Source organism: Alosa alosa, chromosome 15 (assembly GCF_017589495.1).
Source record: "Alosa alosa isolate M-15738 ecotype Scorff River chromosome 15, AALO_Geno_1.1, whole genome shotgun sequence".
Taxonomy (NCBI): Eukaryota; Metazoa; Chordata; class Actinopteri; order Clupeiformes; family Clupeidae; genus Alosa; species Alosa alosa.
The window spans coordinates 3,954,016-3,968,301 of record NC_063203.1 but is presented as its reverse complement, the minus strand read 5'-3'; the positions used below and the strand labels follow the sequence as shown (position 1 = coordinate 3,968,301).

At 47.7% G+C, this 14,286-nt stretch overlaps 1 protein-coding gene across 4 annotated transcripts in view; it reads left to right on the top strand.

Annotated features, from left to right (window-relative positions):
• Positions 1-2,953: 2,953 nt before the first annotated feature.
• zbbx (zinc finger, B-box domain containing) overlaps positions 2,954-14,286 on the top strand; it is a 28,413-nt gene continuing 17,080 nt past the window's right edge. For 3 of the 4 annotated variants that reach the window (XM_048265347.1, XM_048265350.1, XM_048265349.1), the window contains exons 1-7: positions 2,954-3,013; positions 4,457-4,543; positions 5,055-5,168; positions 9,315-9,405; positions 9,765-9,816; positions 10,094-10,206; positions 12,894-12,989. In XM_048265347.1, coding sequence (XP_048121304.1) covers positions 4,482-4,543; positions 5,055-5,168; positions 9,315-9,405; positions 9,765-9,816; positions 10,094-10,206; positions 12,894-12,989 — 528 coding nt within the window. In that variant the 5' untranslated portion in view covers positions 2,954-3,013; positions 4,457-4,481. Of the gene's footprint in view, positions 3,014-3,469; positions 3,790-4,456; positions 4,544-5,054; positions 5,169-9,314; positions 9,406-9,764; positions 9,817-10,093; positions 10,207-12,893; positions 12,990-14,286 lie in introns of those variants that run through there. The other variant, XM_048265348.1, reaches the window with a different exon arrangement.

Below are 14,286 nucleotides of genomic sequence, written 5' to 3'. Positions count from 1 at the left end.
CAATTTAAATTCTGTTTTCAATCTCTCTCTGTGCCCATCTAGACTCAAATTTACTGAGGGTTAGCGCCGTACTGGACACTCACAGACACAGAGGGACAGAGAGATAAACAGATGTCTCGGTGCTAAAGGGGTGTGAGGCGACCGCGTGGCCCTCTTGTCACGGCCTCTGCCTCACCCTCCCTGCTCTGTCGCTGCTGAGAGCCACTGAGGAGCTGGATTGCGAGGGCAGGAGAGAGACGACCTAATGAACTGAAGAACGCAGTTCCTCCCCTCGCTCTTCACCTCGCCAACAGGCTCTTCTGTGGCACACACCTCCGACAGCCTTATCAGCGGCTAGCCTCAGAGGCCTCGTCTGTCTTACTTTTCCGTTTGCTCTGAGCTCAGGGTCAGCTGCGGGGTGGTCGTCCTCGACTGCCACAGCCTCTTCACGGGAACTTTCACGCTTGTCCGATTACCAGAGACTTTTTTCTCTCTCTTTCTCTTTCTTTCTCTCTCTGGTACCTTTCTCTCACTTTGTATTTTTGTCTTTTTCTTAACCTGTATCCTGAACGTGTTACCCTTTTCCATTTTGATTTGCCCAGTTGAAGTGTTTGTGAAATGCCTGCTGTTAAGACATACTCCGAGACCTCACAGCACCCCGAAGGAAGACTCATATGGCTAGCGCCGTGTCTAACGCCGTGAGTGGTGGTAGACTGATAAATATGACTCTCTGACAGACGTCTCACCCCGGGCGTCCACCACCACCACCACCCAGATACATGCATGCCAGAACAGGTCGGAATCTCTGACCCCATCTGTCTGGCATCTCTGTGTCGGACTTGACTCTGATGGACACTGTGTTTTTATTTGTTCTGGTATATTAAGTTTGAGAGGTTGGGATTTTATGTCTTGCATGCAGCACCGCACAGCAACATGGCCGGCTATTGTTAAAGTGGGATCGGAGGTTGCTGCCAATGGCCATGATTTATACATTAGTAATTAAAAGCCCAGCCGTTCGTCATCCATGGGTGGAACATGCAGTGTCGAGAAGACAATCCCATTAGTGGAGGGGCAGTTGACTGTAGAGGAGCCTAATTGCATAGGTGCCGAGTGAAAATGCATTAATGAACACTCCCAAGGGCCCTATATGTGCAGCCGACAAAGATAGGAGTGTGTGTTAAATGTGGAAGTTCAGGATCACTTGTAACGCTACTATGTACAAGTCAGTGTGATAATGGAACTTGTGAAAAATGCCTGTGTGTGCTAGTGGTTAGCTTGTTGCAGTTGCTGGACCATTAGTGCAGGTCTAATACCTGCTTAATGCTCACTGCAGACTTTGGGCAAACAAACGACTTTTCAGATGGCCACTTCAACAGCCAAGACACTTGAATGGATTAATGACCCTGACCTACATGTCTGATCTTTTTACGTGCCATTGTCCTGTCAGGCTGATTCCTTGATGCATCCCCTGTCTCCCTCAGTATATACCTCTTGTCTTATCCCACACACACCACTCTCCCTTCATCTCTCTCTCTCTCCCCTCCTCTCTCTCTCTCTTTCTCTCTCCCTACTTGTTTCTCTTTGGATGCTGTGTCTTCCTCATCAGTATTCTACCACACGCCTGGCTGTCTTACCGCCGGCTGGAGCCAAAGTTGCAGAATGGGATTGCATTCTTTTCTGTTTTTTTTTCTTTTCCTCCTTTTTCTTTCCTCTTTCCTTTTTTTGGGAGGTTGGCGTGTGGTAACAGCCAGAGATTAAGCAGCGGGTGAGAAAGACAGGCTTCAGTGGGACATGACCCTGGCGTGACCCCTGTCGTAGCCGTGCCGAGGGGAGGCGGAGGGCTTGGTGCCCCTCACTAACTGCGTTCTCCCTGCACAGACACCAAGGCAGGAAACCATAACACAGAGCTGGGCTGGGTGGTACATACACCTGCTGAGGCAATGCAGTCCTGTGCTCAATACTCATAGTAAAAAGGGAGAGAGAGGGAAGAAAGAAAGAGAGAGAGAGATGGAGTGTGGGAGGTAGGTGGGGAACGATGGATGGATGGAAGAAGGGATAGATGGATGGACAAGTGGAGGCGCAAGCTCCGGAAGAATGCCTTTGCAATAGCAGATCTGAAACGTTCTATTTCCATGGAATACAGATGAGGGGCTGGAGCTGTTGTTATGGGAGACACCGGCCCGCCTCTGCTCAGTAGAGGGACAAGGGCGTGCACGTGCCACACTCACATGAATGAATTAATGACACAGCCAGGTTGTCTGCAGCACCTACTTGCATATAGCCACCTATAAGCGTGCCAAATTAGACCTGTCATGTGTGCACACAAATAGTGCTGCTCTCACCAAGGCATGGACTCGCATTAATTGGATGCACCATATGCCCTGCTTTAGAAATAATATGACAGGCCCAGCTTTGATTTACTTTCCATTCAGATTGATTTATTAAAAAAATATTTTTGCCAGAGGGTTTAATTTGTTTGTTAAAGATAACAGACCTTGCTGTAAACATTTAAACAACATGATGGCACTCTGCATTATAACCTAATTAATATTTTCTATAAGTCTATTGTTCAAACTCGGCACATGTTCAACAACTGAACACGTTGGACTGCTTTGATCACTTAGTTAGTCTTTCATAGGTTTTAATGAGGATCTTAATGACTGCAAGACATTCAGAGTAAAATAGCTGCAGTGCTGTGATAATTAAATAATAGATTCCCTGCTGACTGCTAAAGGAAAGGGTCCTCTCAATGGGAAGAGATGGTTATATCAGCCTGTGTAGGCTTCCAACTGTTTGCTATTTGAAGGTGCACTACAGAACAATAATACCTATAATGTTGTTGCACTTCATCCCTCCATTTCGTTAGTATGACAGAAAAGAGTGATAGTGTCTTCAGCACCAGCTCCGCACCGCACACCCACTCTCTTCTTTTATCGCGAGACTCTCCATGACTTGACGTTTCTATAGAAACGATACACAAAGAGGTGCCCCTTGTTTACAGCTGGCACAACTGAAAAGAAGCAACAGCGTGCAGTTAAGTATTTTTATTTTTTAACGTTTAAAATCATATTGGCTCTAACATGCTAGCTGTGGTTGCTTCTACAACTCTACTAAGATGTAATGCCCACATGAAGTTTTAATCTAGCATATCATTAGCTTGCTAGAATATAGGTAACGTTAATCTAATATGCCCATTATTGTTAAATTGGGTTAACTTTAAAGTAGCCTACATTAATGACTTTAACTTGCCCGGAACCCACGGTGTAACGTTACAGATAGCAACATTATGTCCAAAAGATCTTGCATGTCAAAATCTACCTCGAGCTATTTTTGGAAATTATATCATCAGAGATAAAGCGAGACGATTCACAGAAGGGTTCTTCCTGTTCCCCTATGACGTAGGGTTCACTAGCGCCACGCCTTTTTAGGAGACTAGCGAGAGATTATTAACACTGTGGCCCTATGGAAGAAATCATTTTTTTTTCTCGGATTATGCCCCAGCCCTTAATTATACAGTTCGAGATTGGACATTTTAATGCATTTTCTGTAATTCACATGTGTTCCTTACATTCTGAGACCGACATGGCGTTTTTTAAAATAACAGTTAAGGAGAAAAACGACTTTGTTTGCCACTTGTCTGTCTGTTTTTGTAACCCACTGGCACGCGATCTACTAGGTAGCCGAAGGTTCTCTAGAATAAGTTACCGTTGCTTACCACTTCGATGTTGATCACTCAATCGCGAAAATGCCTAAACTTTGGCTGCATAAACAGACACCTTCTGTCTTCTCCTTCCCTAAGGACGCAGCCATGTACGTACAGTCATTTCAGCATCGTTTTTGATGTCTGGATTGCGTTCAAATAGGCTATATCGCAGACGGCCATACACATAAACTAGGGCAGTGGTTTCTCAACCTTTTTTCGGTGATGTAGCTTCTACCCCCTAACCAGCGCAAAGCATTTTTAGTTGAGAAAAAAAAAAGATTTAAAACAGAGCACTGTGCCATCAGTGTCTAATTTATTAAACTTTGAAACTGATAAACGCCTAGGCCTACAAAATTCAAACATTTGGAAAAAAACTATTTTGAACATTTTTAAATTGTAATAATCCATGACTAAATGTATTGCAAATGATGTATATTTTGCAACTTATTTGTATATTTTGCAAATTATTTGTATATTTTAAAATCTCACATACCCCCATTTGAGAACCACTGTACTATAGTATTGCATATTATTGTTTAACAGTAGGTCATATCAATCTGGACAGCCAGGGGTGTTTCCCAAAACCATAGTTTGCATTGCAACCAACAAAGTAGCTGTATCCTTGTATATTAAGGATCTTTGATATCATCTAGAACTACAGCCTAACATCCTCATTCATGATTTTTGAATCGGTGACCAAACTGCTAGCACTTCTATAAGCTTTAACTTACAACCATGATCATCATGTAACATAATTTGGACAATCTTTTACAGGAGGAAACAACACAATTGATACACCATGAATCTGAACGACTTTGTGATCCTTCCTAACAAGCCCAAGTCTGTGAAGTTAAATACAAGGTTTGTAACAACGTTGTTGAAGTCTATTAAAAGTATTGTGTGTGTAAGTTGTGTGTAAGTTGTGTGTGTGTTGTGTGTGTGTGTGTGTGTGTGTGGTTAAATCTGCTGTCAACGACTACAATTTGTAAATGTGAAATGCTTTTATCTTCGTTCATTTTCTCTGACTCTTTCACTTCTCTAGAGATCAGAGATCTCAAAAGCATCATTATATTTATTATCATGTAATAGGAGTAGGCAATGAATTCGTCTTTGTCAGCACAAATTAGTGCATCTTACCACCTCATGGGATATCAGGTCATCTTTGTTCTTTGTCATCCTCATTGGCTCAGTGGGCAGCAGTCCGTGTGTGTGTGTGTGTGTGTGTGTGTGTGTGTGTGTGTGTGTGCTAAGTACAGCTGTCTAACCCAGAGAGGCAGGTGGTCTTCTGGCTCCTGCCACGGGACTGTTTGACACAGTTTGTGGAGTGTGGCCTGCCCGTTAGAGTAATGGAGATGTGGCGCTGTGCCCTCAGAAACCTGCGGGAGCTGCGCATGGAGACGGTGCAGCTGGCCCAGGAGAGCACGGCCATGGAGAGCAGGCTGCAGCAGCTCAGGGAGAGCATGAGCCGAGAGAAGGAGGAGAGAGAGTGAGTATCTCTGCACAGGGATGAGAAGGGGAGGGGAGGGGGTTCATGGAGATCATACCACCACAGTATGTTAACCAACTAGCCCAACCCAGTGACTGGGACCACTGCATGCTAGTGAAGATTCAGCTCTCCATTCACTACAGGAAAAGAAGCAGCTTTGCTGAAAGAAAGTGAGACAGAAAAAAAAGGTAAACTCTAATGAGAGAGAGAAAGAGAGAGAGAGAAAAAACTCTGAGAGAGAAAGAGAGAGAGAGAGAGAGAGAGAGAGAGGAAATGCATAAAGGTACACTTGAGAAAGAGGATCATAGGACATAGACACTGTTTAGAGAGTGTCTGTAGTTTAGTGAAGGAGGCAGCCTTGGTAACACAGGTGCTAGTGGGGGTTGCATAAAGGCTGAACTAGAAGAGCAGTGGGTGTGATGAGAGCAAAGTGAGAAATGTTTTTGGGCTGAGAGACAGCAGGAGAGGAGTCCCACAGAGGGTAGGTGAGCGGGAGGAGATCTAAGTGAGTGTGGTGTTTGACCCAAAGATAAAGGAGAGTGCTCAAAAAGGAGCAGAGGCAAGCTCAGCATGAAGAGGAATTGTGGAGGGAAAACAAACACACAACCTGAAGCAGCTCCATAGTGTTCCTCTGTTCTGCTGTGTCCTGAGAGCACCTTTTTAATGTTTATACCAGTGAAGGTAATTTGGGGTGATTCTTGAATGACTTTTGAGGGTAGGGGGTTGGAGTAGGTAGGTGGGTGTGAGCTCGACAGATGAAATCATCGTAGCCAGTGAGTCTCAGGAAATTGAGTCACCTTCGTTTGCTCAGATTCCTGGCTCTGTTTGTTCCTCCCTTTCTCTCTTCCTCTCTCTCTCTTTCCCTCTCTCTCTTTCTCTCTTGCTCTTTATCTGAAGCAAATTAAGATTAGTGGCATGTGAGCCGAAAGAGGCAGGAAATTAGATCTCCATCAGGAGGAGATAAAAAAAAAAGGAAACATTTCACAACTTATTAATTTGATTGTTTTCTCTTGTTTTTCAGTAATACACTCAAGGCTTGACCTATCAGGGCTGTCTGCCTCTGGAAGTGATGGTGTGAGCTTGGTCAGGGGTGTACATCAGTATATACTCTCATGATTCCGGGTTGGGGGATGGGTTCTGTTCATATACCCCCATACAGACACTCACGCAAATATACACAATCGCTCGATCATAATAAACAGCTGAAGCTGAAGTGGTTAGGTGAGACGGGGTTGGGAAATGAACTAGGGGAACGTGCTGTGTGTTTTGTCCCAGGGTTTCTCCTGTTTGTTAGGACATCATACATCATAAGGTGGGGGTAGCGCTCAGAAGATAATGGGATAAAGATGTATGTGAGGTTTCCGTTGTCTTTCTCTTCCTGGGCAACATGCAGCACATCCAATTAAAGTCCCATACATCAATATCGGGTGGCCCTCTGTGAGTTCTAAGCAGATTAATAAAACAGTGGCATGGCTTTTTCTGGGATCTCACCAGCATGCGCTAGTCTATAAGATGGACTCTGTTGCTGTATTGGATCAACATTTACTCTCATATATGAAAGATGCAGGGTCCTGCCCTTTCCAGTCTTTCTTGAACTGCATAAATCAGTGCATAAACCAGGCTTACAGGCAGATAGATGGTTGGAGATTTGGTGCTCTGAGGCCAGCTGTCCGTTAGACTAGGTTTAGCGCATTCGATATTTGCCTTTTCTTTCTACAAGCAGCACACTGGCTCTGCGACTCTGGAAAAGAGTAGCGTTGATGTTCCTGGTTAAAGGCTCAGTTGTGTTATCAGTTCGGTCCAATTGAATATGGATTGCAGAATCTTTTTTCATGACGCTAGAAAACCCCAGAGAAAATCCAGTGGATATTCTGCAGACCTCAGTGACTGCAGTACAGCGCGTGGGCAGACAGCAGCAGCCGCAACAGCAGCAGGCTCGTCAGGTTCAGAAGTGGACTTGTTTGCGGTTTCTTCTAAAAGAGAGGCGTTTGTTTGGTCTCCTCCAGATGCTGCTGAAGAGCTGCTGTGGTAGTTAGTGTGTGCAATGCTTTGCCCCTCTTCCCCTCTCTCTGTGCCCCAACCCAAACACTCAGTCAGTCAGTCAGTCAGTCACCTTGCGCACCTCCTAATCATACCCTCTTTTGACGCCACGATTTAATCTGCAGTTTCAAAACCTATTTTCAAGTAATGTTTTGGCCTGTAGTTGCGACAGCAAAATCCTTTCCCTTGTAAAGCTTTAGAAATATTTGAGGAGGTCAGACTCATCAGGTGTTATTTTATTTGATATGATTTTTATTAATTTTATTATTCAAAAGACGTATCTCCATCTTTTATGCTGGAGGTCAGACAGGCACTCCAAACACTCGTCACATATTCATGCTCCTCTGATGTGAAAGGTGCCGTTAACCCGAGGTCACTGTTTGCTCACTCAGCCCATCAGCTGCCACATTAAGGCAAGTGCATGAAAAGGCATGCAGGAGTGAGTGGCGAGAGAGCGAGTGAGAGAGAGAAGGCAAGGCAGGCGGCACGTAGGTAGGACCTGGCGTCTGCTTGATATGGAGTGACTGTTTGTCAGAGGGGTTTGTCAGTGGCGCCATGTTAATCCGGCTGTGGTTAGTGCAGCGGTGGCTGCCGCCACGCCTCCCTTGTCTCTCCCCCCGTGCTGCACCCGTGACAGGCGGGCTGCCGCGGTTCTAATCCTCCACCCCCACCCCACTGCTGGCTAGCCGGGCCCAAGCCGATGAGGGCCGGCAGATAAGCAGCTCATTACCAGTGCAGACGTGCTGGAGCGCCAGAGAAGCCTTCTGGCCGTCTGCCGCAGCTCATCAGTTTCACTGGTGTGTGTGTGTGTGTGTGTGTGTGCGCGCAGGGGTGGGCTTGTATGTAGGTCTATGCTTCTTTGCTACTACTCGTCAAACACTTTTCATCTCGTGCGTGTGTGTGTGCGTCATTCTCTTTGAGCGTGTTGATGTCCCCATTGGCTAAGAGCTGATTGTGGATCAAGGGTGTGTTAGCGTGCGCGTGTGTCGAGCATGACAAAAAAGATCCGGAGGTGAAGGTTCTTTACCGTGTCACGTGAGCGTGTGGGCACACACCATGCGGCCTCCAGGCTGACGTGAGGAGACGCCGATGTTGTTCTGTGTTGGGTGGGATCCCTGCTGGACCCTTGGGTTGGCCTGTGTCACCGGCGCTCTTCAGAGGACTGTACCCGTGATCAGAGCTGATGTGCTCTCCTTCACTCCCCTACCATCCGCCCTCTCTGTCTCTCTGTCTTTTCCTGTCTTTTCCTTTATCTCTCTACCCTGTTCCCTCGCTCGGTGCCTCAGATCTTCCTCACTCTCCCTCTGTCTTTCTCTATTTTCTCTCTATCCTGTTTTTTCATCGGTTCATGTTTGTCTCTATTCCTCCTCTTTCATTTCATTTTTTCCTTGTTGTCTTTATATTTCTATTTTACTGTTTACAATACTTCTCTCTTCTCTTCCTCCAATCTCTCTCTCTCTCTCTCTCTCACACACACACACACACACACACACACACAGACACTAGCTGGTTCTATCACACAGACACTCAGTGTCAGGACATGGTGCCAGCCCAAACAGACACCTCCCTTGTAGTAAGGTGGCCATGAATAATGTAGATTAGGAGTGAGACTCATAAATAAATGAGCTCCGTAATTGAAGGCATCTCTCAGTCATTCTGCCAGCGAGTGTAAATAACATTTGGGCCTGTGTTGATATTTACTCGGCCTGGGATTATTAGTTAGCGATGGGGCTTTCTCTCTCCACTGCAGTGGCGTGGGCTCCTGTTTACTTTCCCAGACTTGGCTGCTATTGCAGTCCACCTGTAGTTATTGACTCTGCTGCAATATCACCACAAACTTGATAATATTAGAGTGGGTTCTTACTGCTGTAGAGTGAGGTCTTTTTCCCCGAAGACTTAGCTTACTTTTTCAGTTATAAATGGCAGTTGCACTGAGAGAAGGTTAGTGGCCTTAGTTAACGTTTGAGTTTTAGTACTCTGTTAAATTTTTTATGTTCAATGGCCATGGGGATAATGTTGTGTTATAAATGCTCTGATCTGACGTGTGTGCGCGTGTGCGTGTGTGTGTGTGTGCGTGCGTGCGTGTGTGTGTGTCTGCTGGGGCAGGAGGTCTGGGGGATTCCGCTGGAAGTCTGGAAAGGCGGGCGCCCTCACCGGCCCTGCCGCCCGGAGGAACCGTGAGAACGCCGCGCCAAAGGTGAGGATCAGCGGGAATTAGATCTCTCCCAGTGTATTACCTTTTCAAGCGCTGACAAACGTGGCATTTCCCCCCAGCACTCCACCACACGCCCAGAGATTAGTCTTGCCCAAGTATGCACTCCGTCTCTCTCCCCCACCTCTCCGTCCCTGTATGACTTCCAGAAAAGAGATCACTTTACAGCAGCGTGCTCAGAGTTTGAAGGGGTGTCCTGGGTTGTTCTCCCTCTGTGTGTGTGCGTGCATGAGTGTGTGTGTGCATACGTGTTTGTGTGTGTGTGTGTGTGTGTGTGTGTGTGTGTGTGTGTTCTCAGTTGATAGAGTACTGAGTGCATTTGTTAAACTTGCAATCTTCTGCAGGTCCCAGGGGCAAAGGTGAAGATCCGAGTGCTCCGAGACGAGCCGTTGGCAGGTGAGTGTGTCAGCGAGGGTCATGGGAAAATGGAGGGGGTCCTCTCTTTCGGCTCTCACTGCCCGGTGAGTTGAATGCAGGTGCTACTCACCTCTGACCCCCCCTGCACGGCCCAGTTGTCTGGTGTGCTTGGCCTTTACTTAACCCGCTTTATATAAGGACTCCTGTGAAATCATACCCTGAAAGGAGCCGGGGGGCTAACAGCTTTCTCCACCTCCTTCTCCATCTCAATCCAGTGTATGTGTGTGTGTGTGTGTGTGTGTGTGTGTGTTCACAGAGCCCCGGCGGCCAGTTGAGAGACCTAACCGGCCAGTTGAGCAGGCATCCAGTAGAAGACCTCGACTCAAGGGGAGAGTGTGTGGGCAGTGTGAAGACAGGGCAGCTGGTTTGGTAGGTCTCACACACACACACACACACACACACACAGAGGCAGTGCTAATCTATTAGTGAGTGACACCAACTGTTAATGAGATGGTTAACACAATGAGACACAGTTCATTCTCCATGCTCTTTAGCTCTTAGCTCTAGCTTCATTTTTCTCTCATTCAACAGAGACCATTTTTATCTCACAAGGCATTGCAGAGAAAAGTGACTTGGCGCATTTGACACAAGAAAATTGGTTTTTAAGATATAACTACCACAAAGCAGCTCTTTTAGTGTGTTTAACCTCCGCAAATATGTGAGTCCCATTTGATGCTATTTTCTCTCTTTCCTTGTTAAAGGGACTTCTCTTTGCTATGAATTCCCTGTTGTTCATTTTCCTCCTGATTGAGCTGCCATGTTTCCTCTTGTTTACCAGGTTTCTCCACACCCCCCCCCCCACTGGTCCCAAAACCCACCTCATTCAGCTGACGTCATGTTAGAGTGGCTCTGTTGTGCTCAAACAATCTGTTTAGCCTTGGAATGAATGATCAGTGACAGATTTCTCCTGTTATGAGCTTACTGAGAGAAGAGATGTAGAGAGATTGTTGCTTGAGATTGCTTTCCCATAAATCCTTTGTTACCCCTCTCCCTAAAGGGACATAAAGGGATGTTAAAAGTCAAATGCTCCCTCCATTTTCTCTCTCTCTCTGTCTGCCTATCTCTGTCTTTCTCTTCCCCCCTCTCTCCCTATTTTTCTCTCTCTCTGTCTCTCTCTCTCTTTCCCTTCCTCTCTCTCTCCCTCTCTATCTATCTGTCTCTCTCTGTCTCTCTCCCTCTCTCTGTCCCTCTCCCCCTTTCCCTTCCTCTCTCTCTCTCTCTCTCTCTCTCTCTCTCTCTCCCTCTCTCTGTCCCTCTCTCCCTCTCTCTCTCTCTCTCTCTCTCTCTCCATCTCTCTCTCTCTCTCGGTCGTGCTGCTGCCCCTGCTCTGAGCTGTGCTTAACCAGCTCCTTACATCAGCGACGTGAGCCCTGTGCTGTGGGATCTCCCAGTGCCGCAGTGATGGCCTTTGATAGAGACAGTCTTAATGGCCGCGCGCTCCCAGGCTGCGCCGCTCCTCTCTTTAAGAAGCCGTTTGGGGAGAGAGAGAGAGAGAGAGAGAGAGAGAGAGAGAGAGAAAGAGAGAGAGAGAAAGAGAAAGAGAGATGGGGTGAGCGTGCTGCTGGGCTCTGCCGTGGTTGTGGCCGGGCCCTCCTGTGTGGTCATTTGTCCCTGGTGCGTGGCGAGGCGATGAGAGACTGTGCATCGGCCGCTGCCGTCGCCGCCGCAGTGCAATGAGCCCTTTTTATGTGGCCCATTAAATAGATGGTAATGGCCGCTGCAGCTGCAGACATGGAGCGCGGAACGGGCCACCCCCGCACCCCCCCCCACACACACACACACACACACACACACACACACACACCCCGCGCACCCACTCCTCTCTCCTCGTCCTCGTCCTCGTCCTCACCACGCCGTGTCTCTTGTCTTCTTGCTCTCCTCTCATCTTGTGCTCTGTCTGTTTCTCTCTTCCCTCTCTCTTCCTCTCCTCTCTTCTCCTGTCCACTGCTTTACTCCCCTTTTCACTGGCCACAAGCCTGCTGGGCTCGAAGAGGTGTTCAATCTGTGTGTGCGTGTGCGTGTGCGTGTCTGTGTCTGTGTCTGTGTCTGTGTCTGTGTCTGTGTGCGTGTGCGTGTGCGTGTCTGTGTCTGTGTCTGTGTCTGTGTCTGTGTCTGTGTCTGTGTCTGTGTCTGTGTCTGTGTCTGTGTCTGTGTCTGTGTCTGTGCCTGTGCCTGTGCGTGTGCGTGTGCGTGTGCGTGTGCGTGTGTGCGTGCGTGCGTGCGTCTGTGTTAACTGGGCAGTGGGAGCCCACAGGGCCCTGTTCCAGTAAGGACACGTGTCTCCCTGGGTAAGATGGGTGAGGGGTGCATTGGATGACAGCTCCTGTGCACTGACCAGGCTGGCTGGCTGGCCCAGGCTAAGGGGGTTATGGAGCAGAAGGACTGGCAGGCAGGTGTGCCACACAAGTGTGTGTGTGTGTGTGTGTGTGTGTGTGTGTGTGTTCTTATGGCAGCCCAGATTGCAGCGTGTTTTTGGGGGAACATCATTTGGGTTGTCTAGAGAGGTGTCCTGAGAGTGTGTGAGCAGTGGGCTTGATTGCTTACAGACACAGCCAGGTTGTTTGCACTTGCACAAGGCATGGAGATGCTGTCCAAATGTAGAGAGAGAGAGAGAGAGAGCTGTTGCCATTCATGTCATGGGGAATTGGGGAAGGAGTTTAGGTTTGAAACGGATTAAATTCTGGTTCTGGTTCATTTAAGAGTTGGCATCCACACATGCAAGCTACTCATCAGCCTATCTAAATCTCTGACTTTCTGTCTGTCAGTCTGATGGACTCTGAGGCCATTGTGTACCTGAAGGTTATGTGCATAAATTTGCCATGGTCAAAGAAATAATGGGCTCCCAAGAGGCGCTGGGGAACATTACTCATTTGAGAGCTTATTTGAACCTCACCCGAAGAGCATATATTTCACAGTGCAGACTTGCTGCTCTATGTAAAGATGCACAGACAAACTAGCGTTGGTAATTTTTTTACCCCCTTCTCTCTCTCTCTATCTCTCCCTCCCTCTCTATCTCTCCCTCTCCCTCTCTCTCTCTCTCTTGCTCCGTCTGTCAGATGTGCGCTGAATGCGGAGAGGATTACTGCATCGGCTGCTTTGCCAGGTTCCACCAGAAGGGGGCACTGAAGCTCCACAGAATGATCCCCATCCAGGTGAGCCAGTCGCCTCTGCTGTTTGATGTGTCCACCCCTCCCTAGCTGGGGCTGCTGTTTGTGCTCAGCCCTCTCACCTCAAACACACTCACCCACATCTCTACAGAAAAAAAAGACAAAACACACACACGCACACACACACGCACACAAATACACACACGGACACACACAGACACACACACACACACACATACACACACACACACACAAAGCGCTAGGATCTGTAGAGAAGCACATCATGCTGCAGAGGAAGAAAGTTTGGAGTGCTTAGTAAGAGCGCAAGGCCAACCATTAGTGAGCTGTCTATGAAGGAGCCTCCAGACACCTGCCTGCGGGATGGATATGGCCCTGATGTGGCCCTGATCTGGCGCAGAGCCTCCCCAGTCCACCCGGTGGTGATTAAGTGTACCTGTGCCTGGGCGTGATTGTAAACATCACAGCTCAGAGGAATGGGAAATGTGTTCAAACATGGCTTCCCCCGGTGCCCCTACTTGCTGTTAGCTTTTGGGATTTGAGTCTCATTGGATGCTTAGGGTGTGTTTGTGTGTGTGTGTTTGTGTGTATGTGTGTGTGTGTGTGTGTGTGTGTGTGTGTGTGTGTGTGTGTGTGTGTGTGCGTGTGCGCGTGCGTGTGTGTGTCTATGTGTTTGCGTGTGTGTGTGCAGTGCACCGCTGATTGTGCGGCATGCAGTAAATGTCTTCCTCTTGTGTCAACAACAACAACAACAACAACAACAACAACACAACACACAGCTACTGTACTTCCACCACAGCCAGCACTTGTGTTTGTGTGGCCCTTCAAAATCTTCTGGTGTGTGTGTGTGTGTGTGTGTGTGTGTGTCTATGTGCTTGTGCTAATGCATCACAGGTGCACTCACCACATAGTGCCTCACGCAAGTCCAGCACTTAAACGTAATCTGTGTGCCTTTGTGAGGCCTTCTTGTGCCACAGCAGGACTTTCAGAGAGAGAGAGTCAGAAAACAGAGTAGCTACGCTACGCTACGTTACAGAGAGCCAGTGGAAAACCAGGGCTAGTGCAGGAGGCAGAGAGATTCAGATGCAGCAAGATGCACTGATACAGAGAAAGAGAGAGAGAGAGAGTGTGTGTACAGGGAAGGGATAGAGATGGATGGAGTGATGCAGAGACCTTTAGCTAGAGAGGAAATGATAGATATTTAGATAGAGACACAGCGAAGGAGAGAGAGACATGTGGTGTGAGATGGAGAGAGAGATGGAGCAAGAGATAGTGTGGGGTCAGAGAAAGATGGTGAGATGGTGAGAGAGAAGAGCGATAGGGA